Raw genomic sequence first — 17,405 nt, 5'->3', positions numbered from 1 at the left:
ACTTGTAATAAGCTGGACAAACATAGCATGTGGCATATGGCACTTTTATTTTGTAGAGAAGCTTGAGACCCCGTGATGTGATAAGTATAGAATTGGTATCCCAAGATTATTTTATTGCACAGTCCATCAATTTGGTCCAGGAAGAAATATCTTAACAACTAATGGATTGATTGCCATGAAACACTGTGCATACATTTGTGAGGGAATTGTTATTTATCTCACTGCAAATTATTGGATGTATTTCCATGAATCTTCTATGCACTTTCATGTCCCCACTGGGATGAATTGTAATAATGTTCATGATACTTCCACTTTCCATAATCAGGCCAAATTTAGAATTTGTCCTGCACTGTGGCCATTCTTGTAAACATGATACCTCTGCCCTGCCTTGATGGAATTTCTTTCAATTTGGAACAGACATCCACTCGAACTCATAGAAGAACTGTTTATAATATGAGTCTGGAGATGTAAAAATTTAATTAGAAATATACAGTACACTGTAGACATGTCTGCATTCTGCCACTTTAGTCTATTAATCTGTGTAATCTCTCACTATGGACTACAGTACTTTTTTATTTCTTGGCATTTTTCTTGCTCATTTGGTTTTATTCTATCATAAATTGCATTTTATACAATTCATCATGCAACAAAACAAAATAAAATTGTGTGAACACAGCGGTTGTCTTCACCTTCACCATATTCCCACAATCCATCTAAAGTCACACTGTTCTCATCATGTGAAAACAGCAACAATGCATCAGTGTGTGACATACTGAGAACAACACAAACAGGGCAATGGGGCAAAGAACATCTCAGCACAGTTCTTTGCATTTCAAATAATGAGGCTGAGAATTTGACCTCAAGCTCTGTATTTGTTAGCAGAGTTAACCAGTAATGGTCCACAAGCCTGCTAATTACAAGTGTGAAATTGTTGATCAGCTTTAGTATTGTCAAATTATTAATATGTGTAATTTTTTGTCCTGTTGCCTTTAAACACCTACAGTACTGCTCTTTCTCTTACAGTCCAGCCCTTTGTCCCCCATTCAGCGGGGTCTCAGTAGGTAGGGTTTTACTATCCAGCCTTAGCAGCAGTAGTGTCTGTTACGGACACATTTTAAAGACAGAGAAAATCTGCTTACGGACGAGGTTTGCACAGATGGTTAAAAAGCCCAGTGGGAGACAGCAGTTATCTTCCCACTTCGAACTGACAGTAGATGTTTCTACTGCAGTATTTCACATTTTTCCCCTAAAGCTGTCCCTGATGTTTTTGAGCATTCATCTAACCCCAGTGATTTAGTGCTGACACCTGACATGATTGTAGCTCTGTTTTCCTTCTGTGCTCCATATCACATGATAATAACCTACTACTGAACCTTCTCAGATGATTTTACTGTTGTGTTGCTTGCTAATAGACCTAGTATGAGGAAGAAGGTCTATATATATATATATATATATATATATATATATATATATATATATATATATATATATATATATATATATATATATATATATATATATAAATTTATTAAATTTTATTTTATTTTTTACAATAAAATGCATCTCACACACACCTGCAACAGGAAAATGCTCCATGTGCTCTGATGCCCCGTAAGTCAGTGTTTTTGCATCATGTATACTTTTATGTAGTGTTTTTGCCATAGCTTGAGTTAAATAATGTGGATTGTCTATGTATTTGTTCAAACACTGCAGAATAACTGTGCTGAGTTAAAGCAACACTTTCTGTTTTACAGGGACTTGCAGAAATCTATTGCAGCGGCATCTTGATAGCTGTCAGGAAACAGTGTGCCAATGTGTGAAAGAGAACATTGCAAGTCCTTTTAAACAAATTATTCTTTAAAGTACGACTAAAATATAAACAGAGGCCATGCAGATCAAGAGATACCTGCATTTCAGATTATTTAGGTGTAAGAAAGATCTCTATAATCTTAATATTTGGAGCTAGAGTGATGAAATAATGAAGCTTATCTTACTGTTGCTTTTACCACAAGTCATTCTGAACAATACTGTTATCATTTACACAAAACAGACTCCATGAGTTGGTTCCACTCACTGTTACATCATGATGATGCTGTTCTGTGGTGGCACTGACCTCCGTATCCATGCTTAACCAAGCAAGCTGGGCTGTCAGCGTTACTCTTGTGATGTGCCAGGATCAAGTAGTCAGGATACTATCTTGTTACTAATCTGTTAATCTGTTTGGCACACGGGCTTTTTTTCCATTCCTCCTTATGTAACTTGGTCTATGTTTGGATTCACTCTGGGAGTCTCAGTCAAAAGCTCACCACTGTGAAGGAGACAGCCTGAGACTTTTAGAGGAAGAGCAGGGTTTTGCATTTACTTCAAGGAGGCAAATTAAGCTTTTTTTTTCATTTCATTTTGTTTTGTTTTCAGATATCTCTTTGTAGTTCATGTCAATCCTTAATCAGGCTTTTCTTTATGGTCAGACACAGGGCACTGAAGTAGTTGAGTGGGTCCTGATCCCAGCTGATAACAAATGAGTTGTTCCCTTAGATCCAAACCATAATAATAAACCATCCAGGGTCCTGATTTGTCCAGCACTGATCCCAGACAATCAAACCTGCAGATGTTTGGTAAGTCTTTGATCTAAAAGGAAGTGCCATGCACTCCAAACCCAAAACTATTACTTTCATCACTCCACATTTGAAGGATAAACGTTGTCTTGCCACAAACAGTGCATATAGACATTTAATGTAACTTAAAAAAAATAGACTGGGAGAGAAGAAGCAATTTAGGGTTCAATGTCTTGCCCAGGGACACTTCAACACATGGACAGGAGGAGTTTGGGATTTAACTACCGACACGCTTACTGCTGGATAAAAACTCTATTTTCTGAACCACAGCAGCCCATATATTATACTGAAGTGGCAAAATGAGTCATTTGCTTATAAAAAAACGCAGTGTCTATATCAGAAAACAGTCAGGCCAGCTAATCCCGCACAGAACAAATTTGCAGTGAGAACCTCTGGAAAGTAGGCCAAGCCTTCAGTAAAGAAGTGCAGAAATGCTAAATCTATGGCATAAATATGTATTCTAAACCACAACAATAACAGTAAGGAATGTGTGCTGATGGAGAAAGAACTTTGGACCTTTGTTTGAGTAAAAATGGAAACATAACTGTTAATAAAACCTTCAGAAGGGGATCATTCTTACTATGCGTTTATCATTGAGGTCAAAGTGGGAGGTGGAGTCGCACTGTAGTGCATTGTAAAAGAAGCCTATTTAAAATAATTCAGGTGGCCGAAACATTAAAACCACTTGTAGAATCACATAGTAGAATTATCACCTTTCTGACTGTTTCAAACTAAAAACTAAGAAATTAATAACCTAGTAAAAGTAGCATTCACAGGAGAGACACTGTAACGGACTGAATTAAATTGCACAGGTGGGTGGCGACATATTTTCATCACGTAAAACAACCCTTACGTGCTGACGTAGATACCCATGATGCCACGCTGCAGCTATAAATATTCCTTTCTGCAACGATTGTTAATAGTTGCGGGTTCGTACTGCGGCGCGTTAACCTGGAGTTGGGTCTTACCAGACTTAGTTTCACGAAGTTTTGCCCCTAACTTCCGGATGGTGCACTTTTCTCTGGAGCTTTTGTTGAATAGCAATTGTTTTGGCTGTCAAAAACCTAAAGATCCGTGTTTCCTCGAAGCTATCATGCTGAACACAGAGGAAAGGTAGGAATGGACGCTATTCTTTTATTTTTCTAGAAAAATCCTAATCGGACGTTAACAGCTAAAGTTGTTAGCTAGCCAGTTGTCTGCTAGTTTCGGGCATGAGCACAAGTGTTTTTAATTGTTGTGCTTGCGAAAATAGTCTGACTTCACTTGTAAGATGCTCGCAAAGTAGCAGCCCGAACAGCGAAGACAAATCGGGACCTGGAAGAATCTGAGGCGCTGTAACGCAGACGTGACATGAACAAGAGGTGATGGTTTTGTTTCTGCAGGCTGACACATAAATCCAAACCCGTTTATTGTCCGCTCATTGCAGCCGTAAATGTAACGTTGCCGACTTGGACGCTGAAAAAGTTTGTTTAAATGCCTTTGGCCTGCAACTAAGTGTCATTTTATTATTGGTAACCCTACAAAAAAAAACCCACTATAAATGATAAACAATACCTATTATTACTATTACTTACTATAATCATCACTTAAGCTAAAAAAAAAAAAGTTTTAACCTCTACAGTCGAGAAATGATGTACGTTTTTTAATTATTTAAATCATTATTTAAAAATGATTTGCTCAAGTGGTCAGAATTTCATTACCCACTCTGATCAAATAGATTATCAGCAAGTTGTTCCAGCACTAATTCATAAGTAATTTAAAGCTTGCTTGAGAAAATGCACTTTTTTTACCACCTGAGCTTAAATGATTAATTGATGTGATCCCTTGTTACATTTTACAGGTGGAAAATAAAATATATTCGGGCTCTAGTCGGCAAACTGTAATGCAGAGTGTTTCTAAAGGATCTCAAGAATATATTTTTTTCATTGTCCACTATATTGTGGTAGATGGTCTGCACTTTTATAGCACTTTTTTTTTTACCTATTGGTGCCCAAAGCGCTTTACACTGCTTCGCATTCACTCGTTCGCACTCACACTGACAATCACACACACTCACACCAATGGGGGAGCTGCTCTGCAGGTGGCCAACCCTCTCTGGGGAGCAACTAAGGGTCTTGCTCAAGGACAATTCGACATGTGACTGGAGGAGCCGGGGATCGAACCATCAATCACCACCAATCGTGGGATTGTTGCACATTAACTACACGTGCCTTTGCAACCCAGTAGTGACTTTATACTGTAGTATCCTCATGCTGCAATTTTGTACTTGATGCTTTCCTGCTGCACCACAATAGTAGTTCGATGAGGCTTTGCTGTTGGTGTTGTTGTAATTATCTTTATTTTGTGTTACTTATTTGTTTGAAGTGGTAAGTTGGGCCGAAATAATTGTGTGGATGAATTGTAGCCCATGTGTTTCTGGTCTCGGTGCACACAGAATCGAGCCTGGTTTTTGTCCTGTGTGGGATTATCATGATGCTCTGACTGTTATGGCCCTGTCAGCCTCGTCCTACATCAGCCCGGTTGCATAACCCTCTCCCTCTGGGGTTTTTTGTCTCAAGCATCAATGGAATCTGTTTGTACAGGGAGTACAGGGCTGCATTCACTCAAACAGCTGGATTGTCTAACCAGAGCTACCTTAGTGTGACCAAATGCCTCCTAACTGGCAGACTTTCTGTCCTAGGAATACTAGAAGCTTGTACATTAAAGGGCTATTGATTTTTTTTTTTCTGTAATGAAACTAAAGTGTGCCACTCGGATTAAGGTGTCATTAGGAATTGTCAACCTCAGCTATTAAAGCCACCTGCACGTGAGGACAAAGGCTGCAGATTCAAAGAAGATAATCTTCCATGACTGATATTGTTAAATTGTAATAAAATGTCATACAACTGTAACAAAATTGACAGTTTAACAAAATCTGAGTTTAAATAGTTTTTGTCAAACCATGAAACCCAGCCCCTATAATTAAAGCTAAAATTGGTAATTTGAGAATTTTTAAGTCGTCATGCCTTTGAAAACATTTTAAACATTGGCTAATCTTTCCAAGACTGGACATTCACACTACTTTCTGAAACTGCACTGATCCAGTGATTAATGAATTAATCATTGGGGGATTAATCCATCTTTGGGAGATGGTATTAAATGCTACTTGACCAATGATATTAATTTAGTATAGTAGACAGCAAAATAAACCAGCAAATCATCATCTCTGAAAAACTCAGACCAGAACATTTGAGTCCATTTCCTAATTTTCTACTTGGCTGATTCTGAAATGAGGACAAACCGGAAAAACAAACAAAACCCAATTGCTCATTTTGCTACTCAAAGTGTTTTCAATTAGGCAGCCTGTAAAAAAAACAACTGGTACCGTCTGCTTAAACACAGAAGGACAGACATTTAATGTGGTGCACTACCTGAGGCAGTGCCACCACAGCTAGTTTTGTGCCAGACAAACCCTCTCTACTGATGGAGAAGTGGGATGAAGTTGTTTCCTGCCAAAGCTTATGTTTTCATAACAAGCAAGAAGCCAGAAGGTTCAAATCCTGTGTTATAAAGGTTGGCGAACTCTCTCATTGTTATTGCCATATACTTACCAAACAGTCCCTGTACTGACAAAGCCAATGCATATGCCTACACTTCCCAGTCAGGCATGGATTTGTAAGTCAGGAGTTTGAGTTTTTGCACTTATTTGTAGAGGGTTTACCGGGTCACTCAAGGTTTTGACTAACTCGGTACGTATCATATATGACCTACAGCAATAATACCCAGTCCCATCAGCTTTTTAATGCAAAGTAGCAAATGCTAACATTAAGCAATATGGCCAGTCAAACATCAGCATGCTAGCACTGAAGCAGTGTGGATTAATAGGGGTGGTAGTTAGTGTGGCTGTATACTTAATATTGACAGTAATACTGTACATACCTGAACAATTTAGAGGAAAATTATACTCATTACTTTTAGGTTGACGAGATGTGACAGTGGCACAGTTTCAAAATCACCTTAATCACATCTTTGTATTTCTATGCTACAGTTTTGAGCAACATGTGCACAAATGCGGCAAATATCTGATATATTGTCGCTTGATTTTCATCAAGTCTGCTGAGCCAATATTACATTTTGCACACAGAGGTATGAGGACATATATTTTTCATGTGCTTTAATATTCATGTGATTGTCCTGCAGCACTGTAATATATTGTAGACTAGTTTGAGTGGGTAGGTGTGTGTGTGTGTGCGTCTGACACATTGTGAACAATCATATTTTGGATCCAGTGGTCAGAACAGCCTGTTTTGATGGGGATTTATCCATTCACACTCTTTTCAGAGCACGTGGGTTTTTCCTGTTACTGTCTCGACATATTTTCCAATACACTGTTCTGCCAAACTTCCAGGGGTTGTCAGAGGTCTTGGAAGTCTCCTGTTTACTTTCCTGCATACCGCAATGTGGTGTTTATGTCCAACACTGCATTATTATTTTTCCAGGGCCAACAAGCTTGTTTGTGTTGAGTCTCTGTTTAAGTTGAGTCTTTTCCCTTTATTAAGCTGGTAAATATAGTGTTAAAAGTGTTGTAGTCTTCTTGGAGGACCTGCCAGAGGGCTTCCTGTTTTTCTTTGAGTTGTGTGCTTCTTAGCTGTCGTACAAGCTCTGCCTCAGCAGCCAGCCAACCCAGGGCATTCATCCCATGAAACAATTCACCTCAATCAGTTCTCATAACAACTCTCAGCCCAGGAAGAGTAAAGTGGCAGTAAAAAAAAAAAAAAAGTTTTGCTTGCATACACACAGGCTTCACCCCTTCTGCCGGAATGGGACGATGACGCACTTGGCATCTTTGAGTCTCACTTCTGCACATAGATGATTAAATCCTCAGTAACATATTATTACAGCCCAGGCTTATGGGTGTGCTCTGTCTGACATTGGTGCACAGTTTGTTTCACCCATTAAATTGACTTTTTTCAAAAATATAACCCTTTTTTTTTTTTTAAGGGTGACCCCTTGACCTACTGGGGGGGCTAACTGTTGCAGTGCGATCATGAGAGAGGACTGTGGAAAGAGTTGCTTGAAATGTCAGGGGACAGAAGTGCTGCCTTTCAAAACAAGCTGGCATTTCCATAAAGGCCAGGCTCTTCTGTCAGTCTCTGAAAAGGAAGATTGCAGGGGGGGACTGGGTCTAGACATTTTGGCTAGCTTATATTTATCTCTTCAATCTGCATGTGTCCAAACTGTTGTCCCCAAAGTCTATCAGTTTTGTTTCTGTGGAATAAAAACCAGGTTTGCTACAAAGAAAAGCAGCAAATGAGAACCTGGAGGCAATAGATGTTTGAGATATTTTCTTTAAAAATATCTAATAATTGAACAGAGATCGTTGTCAACATGATCTCTCTTGACCATCCAACTAGTCATTTCAGTTTTGCTCCAAAAAAAAATTATGATTTCTACCATTGCAGTAAGTGAAACACTAGAATCTCATGGAGTGGATCAACAAAATTACTAACAATCTGAAGAGTAAATGAAATCAAGGCCACTGAGAGGTAAAGTTTTCCGCCATTCTTTCTGTTCATACAGTATGTTGTCTCAGCATAGTTGCTGAGAAGAGAGCTGTTAAGCGCAGTGGCGGTGAACAAGCTGGGCATAATTAGTTTTGTTTTCCATAGTGCACTCTCTTGGCTCGTAGCCATGCAGATCAAGTCGTCCAGGTAACCTGTCTGCTCTTGGCGCAGCTCCTCAGAGGTGCAGCAGCTGCTTCAGTTTTCTGTGGCAGGATGCTCATATGCAAAGAATTTTCTTTACCTGAGATTTTCAAACAGAAGAATGTGTTAAGGTTTCAGGTTTAAATAAAATTGGAGACCACAAAAAATGGAGAACATTCTTTCACCTGAAAGGCCAAAGTTTAAGAAAATGAGGGTCCACAGCTCATCAGTCAGTCTGGCAGTGTCACCCGACTACTAGCACTTCAGCTTAAAGATACACGAGTGTAACTCAAAACGCCTAAGTGTTTCAGAAAGCCTTACAAGCTATTTGAGGAGGTGTTTACAGATCATGTGGTTGTTTATGATGCATGCCTTCCACCACATGCAACCCTTCAGGAACCCTTAGATCACAGTTATAAATCATAGGATTGAATTTTGTTAGTTATGAACAGCTTATGATTTCTCATAAGTCAATAAGACTCTGTGGACATAACTTGATTATTTGTAGAGCTTCACATCACATGCGTGTTGCCTTTGTCCTCTATTTTTTTTTCATTAGAATTTGAGTCTGGTTTTACTGTAGTTGATGTATGTCAGACTCTATCTAGCCAGGACACTGGTGCACAGTTGGTATGCAGTTTCTTCTGATTGCCTGGCAGACTTCACTATATTTATTTAAAAAAAGTCAAATGGTCAAAAAACTGCAATTGCCTGTAGGGTTTCATCAAAAGCGTGTGATCATGTTAAACCCTTATGGCTGACCTCAGCACTGCAGAGGGTGGGGCGTGTTGCCATAGGTGCTTTAATGTTTTGCTAATTACAGGGAAATGCTTAATGAAGTTAACCAAGGACTTTGAGTGAAGCAAAAAGCTATGCAGTTTACAGCAGTAGCAGTCTATCAGTTCTGTGTATTTGAGCTAAAGATTCTGTGTGGAGTTTGCAGTTCTGGAGAACTTCCTGTCCACATATCAGTGTCTTTCCATGTAAAGTGTCCGTGGGAACGACTGTCAAACCCACATGCTCCCAATAGTCAAACTAGCGTCGCTCGTATTAGCTATTTGACTGTGTGAGTGAATAAAGTGAAATATATAGGTCTATAGCGTGAAAGTTGTTTTGGTCATTATTCCCATTTGAAATCTTAAAGGCAACATGTTCTGATTTCCCCAGTGGTAGTAAAGTAGGATCCCTTTGGTTTTAGGCAGTTGGACAAATCTAGGGCTCTGGGCAGTTATGATGTGTATTTGTAGCTGTTATTTGACATTTCCTAGACTTGTACAATTGCTCAAAGACATTTGCTATGAAGAAAAAAAATAGATATAGCAGCCTTAGCATTGTACACATCCATGGTTATGTGCTACTAAACTTTTATTAGTCTGTTTAGTGTAAGGGTTTGATATACTAATGCAGCAGCGGCAGAAAGGTTGTTGTTTTTTTTTTTTTTTTTAATGTTCAGGTTCCCTCAACTGCTGCTTTAATTTCATTTGAAATAAAGTAGTTGGCTTGTAGTTGATACTTGTGTCAAAATAAATACTGCGCCTCATTGAAGCTTCTTGCATAATGCTCAGGCACAGTGAACCAGGACTTTGAAAAGCCTGTTTCTAAATGAGAAGTCCAAAAACGCCAAGTTCAGTTTGCCTTTAAGTGTAGTATTAAAGCACGTTTACTCTACCAGCTTAGTTATTTTTTTCACAAAGTTTAGCCCTATTGCAGTGTTTTGGGGGCTATTGTTTAACATGAATATGGCAAAAGATGTGTGTGGAATGGAAGGACTATTTTAGAGAGATTGGACAGGGAAAGAGAATTCAGTGACCAAAACTACAAACTAATGGACTTGTCTTCTTTCCCTGCAGTTCCTGGTTAGCAGGGTCTCTGCTACCCAGCTCCATCCCTCAGGCTCCGGGGCCTCTGTGGTGCTCCTGATGCCCCTCACCCACAGCTGAAGATCCCGGGTGGGCGAGGGACTGTCAGGGATCACTCTCTCAGCGTGGTACTACACAAGGTGCCTGTCTTGTCCCCTGACTTCCCACAAATATATGCATACGTACACCCATGTTAAGCTGTCGTACAACATTTGTCAAATGTTTTTGTGACATCTGAATAAATATGACAAGTGTGTCATACCTCAGGGGCAACGGTGACTCAGAGCACTAAATACAGGAACCTGCTAATAAGATGTTCCTTCATTTTCTACCTGCAGTGTATTTAATGCTTGAACTATTTTATTTACATTTCACTCTCATTTCCTGTTGCCAGCCTCAAATTTTAAAATGTCCAGTTATCAGGGTATTTATGTAGCATTTAAAAAGATTAACCTGGCCAAACAAAGTGGGACAATGTCCCTCCTAAATGTCTTTATTTTGAAACCTCTACACACTAACCGCTGTGTATCTTTTGTGCATGAGTGTCAAGTTGTACCCCAGACATGTGACTGACTGTCCCCAGGGGATTAGAGATTTAGGCTCAGACGGATCAGTCACAACAGTCATATTAATATCCTTATCTGTCTTCAGCAAGCAAAAACCAGTTGGAGGTCTGAACACAATGTCTGACTTGTATTAACTGGTTCATTAAAGTTGAATGAATTGATTTATTGGTCATCTTCACTTCAAATGACAGTTAACTTTGGTTATCTGGCTTTTTAATTTTTAATGTGGGTAATAACAAAGCACAATCTCTCATTTAAGAGTAAACAAATGTAAAATATTGGATTCTGATGTTTGTTCTGATGATTTGAGCTCTTAGCTATTAAGAGAACAAATGCATATGTTTTATCTATAATATAAATAACATTTTCTGCATGTTTATGAATAGATTACACATTTGTATTGTCAAATTATGCAGTGGACCTCGCTCCATTTACAATTGCTTCAGCCAGCAGAGCGTTTTCCTACTAAAATACTAAATATTTTCTTTTGTGTATGAATCCAGGATGAAAAGTTAACAGTGACGCAGGCCGCTCCGGTGACTGGGAACCCCTCCTTTCTCCGCTTTCACTACCAGCTGAGTGAGTGCCGCTCAGCTTTCTGGGATACAGCGCTATCTGAAGACAGCCTCTTTCTGGAGATCCCACCTGGGTCCCTGGTTGAGGGGAGCAAGGAGGGGTAAGTGCAAGAGGGGTTAGACCACTTTGATACGCATTAAACCAGTGTTTCGCATAAATTAAACATACTTGGGCAGAGTGTGTGTGCAGTTCCAAAACCTCCAATACCTCTTCTCTAATAAAACCAACGGCTGATTTGGCATTAGCTTAAGCATCTGACATATAAAATACTACAACATAATAATTCAATACAATATAAAATCATATCATTGCAATAAATCAAGATTTAGTTTAGAATCAGGACCTTTACAGTTGTTAATAATTTGGAAGTGTTAGAACTGATTTGACTCCAGAACATAGAACAGAATTGACTGGAATTTGATAAGGAAAAAACACTCAAGGCAGAAGAGTGACAGATATTTGTGTCTTAGAGTTCAAGCTGAGTCTTGTTATCTTTTGAGACTTTTTCATAATGACTCTCAAATGTACAATTCTCTTTTTTGTGCAGAAACGGAAATGAAAAAGCTTGTTAGGTTCATTCCCCACAGTGTCTGAAATTGAAGCCGTTGAAACAGACATACTGTAACCCTGTGGAGTGTTGTCTAGAGGATCAATTTACCCCACGCACCATCTGGGTCTGCGCTGTATGTGAGAGGCTGTTTGTTGAGATGTTCAAGGCTCCCAGTGTTCCCAATTTGAAGAGCATGCTAATACGCTTCTGGAATCATTGCCTGGCTTTGTGGTCAGCAGGAATCAATGCCAGAACAGAGTAACCTTGGCTGCAGTTGGCACAAAGCCTGTCCAGCAAGCAGCCGGCCTCAGAGCTGCCACTGCATTATTATGTAAACTTGCAGCACTTATGTAAAATGAAAAATTATCATAAAAAAACTTAGTGCGTCATCACCAACTGACTCCGTCTCTCTGTGCTTTTGTCATCCTCAGGCTAACTGCTCTGCTCGAGTTTGCAGAAGAGAAGCTCAAAGTTAACTATGTGTTCCTGTGGTTCCATAAAAGCAGAGAGGATCGACGTAAGAGCTCCGGTTACTTTGAAATATTGCTTTGAATATCTCAAACTTTAGATTTTAATTAAGGATGCAGAGAGCTTTTGCAGTCAGTAGTAAATTCTGACTATATATGCAAATATCCAAAAGTACTATTCAGTAATTGCTATGAATTTGTCTCTGAGGCAGCTACAACACAGAACCTAAACGGAATTTAAATTGAGCATAAAAGCCATGAAATGTATCGCTAAATATATTCACACATTAGTAACAGTTTTACCCATGAAAAGACTGAAAGCTCTCATGTTTCTCCCACCAGTGTCCATCATCAAGACCTTCCATTACATGGGCTTTGAGATGGTAAAGCCGGGCCACCCAATGGTACCTGTGCGGCCTGATCTGGCATTCATGGTATACTCTCTGGAAAACAGCAGCTCAGATGAGGAGTGACTTCACGACGTCTCCCTCTCCCACCCCTTTTTCTCCCTCCCTCCCTGCCTCACCCTTAGAAACTTGCCTTCTTCACCTCCACTCTCACTCTGAAACATACCCCTCCTCCATCTCAGAAACGTCATCATTGACCGGGAGATCTTTTTTATTTTATTTTTTTAAATAGACTTCTGATTTAACTGGGTTTTTGGGAGTGGTAGGATTTCTGTGACACAGACACCCTGGCCTCTCCTCCCTTTCCCCAACTGCAGATTGGAGAATCTGGGAGCTTGAACTGAATCATGTGTTGTGGATTTTGGCTTTATTTTTATTTTTTTCTGCTTTGTGGTCCTTCTCTAGGCCACATTTTGTTGGGCTGCCATTAACACAACAACTGTTTGACATTCAGGAGAAGTTATAATTCAGCATATCTCTCCTTTTTATAGGAAAAGAGACTTGTTTGTTTTGACTGTTTTTTGCTGTAGACCATAGAAGCTGTGCTAGTAGTGGTAAAAAGAAGGATTTATAGATTTGGAATAGTCAATAAAATGGATTGGTGAAAGCCTAATCTGTTAATATTCAACATTAAAGCACATGTGACCCTTTCTTTCCACACTTTCCTGAAATAACTCAAGGCATCATTCCAGCTTGTCCCTCACTCTGTTTTGTTTTGTGTTTGCCATTTGTCAAAAACAGTCATGCCCAAATATGGAAATATCTTTAGTTTTCAAATGTGTCAAAGCTACAAAGCATTGTGCACTTTGAATGTTGGCACAGTCTGCCGGTCACACTGACACTGTTACTGACAACATGAAGAGGACGGCATTGCTCATGATGTACTGTCACAGAGAACCAGTACTCAGATAAGCTACAAAACTGGTGATGTAATGGTCAGGTTCAAAGCTCCATTTGTTGTGCATTAAAATGAAATAGCATTAAAATGTAAACGCGTTGTTTGAATCAAGTTAACCTCTAGGACCAGTTTGTGGCTCTCATGTACAGTGTAGTCTACGATCGTAATCATTTCCCAGTAGAGAGCATCCAGTTATTCCTAAAATAAATGTGTAACGGTCTTGGAAGAACCCAAACCATCCTCAGTGCCTCCTGTGAAAATCCTGACGAATCCTTTGCATGAGAGAGATTTATTTTTGGTGTTTGATCTTTTATTTTGATAGTGAGCAGTGCAGAGGCAGACAGGACATTTTGGGATGTTGCAGTTATGCAGATTGCACTGTAACCATTGAGCTGATAAAGAGATGAATCCATTACAAATGTTCCATGTAATATAAACGAAGCATATAATACAGCATATAGCGTTGCGTAATGTTTTTGACTTGAGTGTAATTGTAATACTGTACATGAGAGACGGGAACAGGTTTGTTAAGCTTCGTTCAACCCTGTAGCATTATCCTGCACGGGTTGAAACTTCAAATGAAGTGGGGGTCTTAGTGCCTAAAAGAGGAGAGTGCAATGTTAATATTTTTATTCTGTAGTCTTAACAAGGAATGTGTACGTGACCCCCTTTTTCTTATCCCATGCAGACTGGGTGCATGGTGACCTATGAGGTCGTCATAGGCTTAAAATCCGAACTTCAGGTGATTAACTTATAGGCAATTTGAGTTTAAATGCAGCCTCACACTTTCCGTCGTTTTTCATATTCCAAACGCCAAAGAATCAATGTTTCTGCTTTGAATTCAGCCATCTTGCTTAAAAAAATGATATGTAAAGCAATACTAATCAACATTCCCCATACCAGCCATACATCACATCTCAGAAACACGGTGGGGGTCTTTCTTCCGCTTGTGTTCAGATCATGAGTCTCATTGCTACTGATTGAGCCCTGACTAAGTTGTTAGGAAATGTCAATATATGAACTTTCTCAGAGGTATATTTTTATGTATGTATATTTCTCAAATGTGTTGGTTTAGGGATTTCTTTTTTTTTTTGGAGATTAGTTGGCAACTATTCAATGACAATCTACACTTATATACTCTGGAAATTTTTGTTTGGGGGAACAATAAAAATTGTTATCTAAAGAAGTGGTTTCCGTTTTTTTGTGGGGGGGTGTTGTGGGTGTTATGTCATGTTCTCTTGCTTCTCTTGCTCTAGGGTTTGCTGCAGTTACAGCAGCTTTGGTGTTTTTCAAGACAAAGTATAATAAGTGTGCCACAGTTCATGTATGACAAGAAGAACACAGGAAGCAAACCGAGGTGATAAAAATGATGAACCAAACCGAAGCAACTGCAGTTACACAGTTTAAGACTAGACGGAGGAACAGCAGTGGTTTTAAGGCCGATGTGAGGAAATGAGTGTTTATTTTTTCCTCATGAACAGTAGTTGTAGGAAGCTCTGTTTCAGCCCATTGCTGATCTCCAACCAGCTCAGCTGACGGCACATTACAGCTCTTGACTGGCCTAATGCCAAATGCTGCAACGGCCTCTGGAGTCAGTTGATCTAGGTCTATTTTCAGAGCGTGGGCCAGGATGGACTCGGCTGTACTTTATCAGCCTCTCTAATTCAACAGCCTCTGTTGTCTCCACCTCCAATAGGAAAGTCATTCAGTTGATGTCAGAGTGTTGTTCACTGGTTGTTGGAGATGGAAAGCAATACACTGCATTAAACAAATCTAAACAAAGCAAAATAAAAAACATAACATTTTAGAAAAGAAATAATCCAACAAAGCAGAGAAAACACCTGTACAGATTACACAAAAGTTACATGTTAGAAATTCACTGATTTAGACCAGCATCTGTGTCCCAAGTAACATCATTGGGTTCCCCTTAGTTATTTCTGGGCTTTCTTTGGGTTTTCCATTGTCTATAATATACTAATATAATATACTGTAAAGTTGGTTCACTTATAAACAGGCCAGATTCCCACGGTAACCTGTGCTACAGAGATAATCTGTTCCAGCGCAGGTTAATTCAGAAGATCAGATCACAACCTATAAACAGCCTGCCAACACTGGCCAATCGGATCCGTGGAAAAACTGACTCATCCACGCTACAGGGTCCAGACTAAGTATTTAATAATCAAGAAGATTAGATATTTTTTTTGAGGCTGAAATTATTTTTCTGGTCCAGAATTTTCAGTATACAAAATAACGAATAACTAAATATAAAAAAAAAAGCTACAAACTTAGCTGCATTTAAAAAGCATGTTTGGGTTTGTTTTGTTTTGTCCATACGGTTTAATCATATCACAGTCTAATTGAGCCAAAGTGCCAGGCAGAACATGAATGTAGAGGAGATCCAGAAGCAAAAGGAGGGAGCTAGATATGCAACGGTTAGACCAGTGGATGACTGTGAAAAACAGTAATTTGTGTGAGACATGGAGGCAGGAAGGATTAGATTAATCCATTCTCCACAAAACCTCTCCCAACATGTCCTTTGTGTTCAGCTTTTCATCATATTCTGTCGAGCTGTAAAACAAACTCATCTCAGGGTCGTTACACCTGACTGAATTGTGAAGCAGCAGCCACTGAGAAAGACAGAGGGGAACTCAGCAAGTCCGGAAACAGGCAACTTTCAACGGACATTAAGCAGGGCAGCAAAAGGCAGGAGGAGCTTGGTAGGTCAGAGTAGATTTAGGAAAATGGCTCATATTCAGAAGCACAGTGGGTTGTGCATTTTGAGGAGCCGATGCTACCATGGGAGGATGCACAAGAAATGGGCCGTGACAGGGAAAAGCTTAGATATACAGGTGATCATCATCCACAGCTTTTCTGTGTTAAATGAGTTGGGTAGAAAAGGACTGGGCCTAAACCAGAGCAGGAAACAAAATGGCTGACACTGCAGCCAGTTTCAGAGAATGGGTTAGAAGCTTAGGTGAGTGAAGTCAAAATGCTCTAAACTCAAGTATGTGTTTTGTGCTAAGATGTAGTTCATTTCCAAAGTCAAACTGTTGCATGTAGACTCATACACCTGGTATGTCGGGTATGTAAGGTAGCAGTCAAATAAGCCTTTAAAGTACGTTTGGTGGAATCTAAGGTCGCCTGACATGGGGCCCAGCAGATTTATGACTGCAGTCATATCCAGTGTCCCTGTAATGGGGTCAGAATCAGGTTACTGGTCTTCTGAGGGGATCTTCACCTCACTTTTGGCAGTTTTCTGTCCTTTAAACTGTTATACTTAAAACAGTTTGTTGTTTCCTTCACAGTCTTTCTGAACGTGGGGGGACAAACACATTGGATGCATCCTCCTCTTTGCAACGACAACTTTTCAAAATATAAAACCTACATTGCCAACACTGATACTTACTTGTCTTCTTCCTTCACTGCATTTGCTGGTGCATTTTTGCACCTTTTGCCGTTTCCAAATGTCGGTCAGACTCCGCAGTAAAATGTGACACCAGAGACAAGAATGTCTGCAGTGCGTGGCAGCAAGTAATCATTTCAGGGGCGTGAAACGAAGACAACACATCAAAGGCACAAATGAACGTCTACACAGACGAACTGGAAAATGACATTTGTTACTGTTGACAAAAAGTTGCTTATAAAATGAGTCTCTGTGTCTGAAGAGCCCTGCATCAGCACTAATGCGGTGTCACTAATCCCCTGCACTAAAAGACAGGAGGCAGATAGTCGACTCCTGACCTTAATCTTTCATTGACTTTACATAAACCCACGTCACATTGA

General features: G+C 39.6%; 1 protein-coding gene across 1 annotated transcript; it reads left to right on the top strand.

Annotated features, from left to right (window-relative positions):
- The first annotated feature begins 3,526 nt into the window (after positions 1-3,526).
- oaz2a (ornithine decarboxylase antizyme 2a) lies at positions 3,527-14,808 on the top strand. Its single transcript, XM_067501733.1, is given in 6 exon segments — positions 3,527-3,728; positions 10,150-10,216; positions 10,218-10,298; positions 11,228-11,400; positions 12,282-12,367; positions 12,660-14,808. Coding segments are annotated over 6 exon segments (645 nt in total). The 5' UTR covers positions 3,527-3,621; the 3' UTR covers positions 12,791-14,808.
- The last annotated feature ends 2,597 nt before the right edge of the window (positions 14,809-17,405 follow it).

This window comes from Channa argus, chromosome 4 (assembly GCF_033026475.1).
Source record: "Channa argus isolate prfri chromosome 4, Channa argus male v1.0, whole genome shotgun sequence".
Lineage (NCBI taxonomy): Eukaryota > Metazoa > Chordata > Actinopteri > Anabantiformes > Channidae > Channa > Channa argus.
Note: the sequence above shows the minus strand (reverse complement) of the source record. Positions and strands in the feature narration are given on the sequence as shown.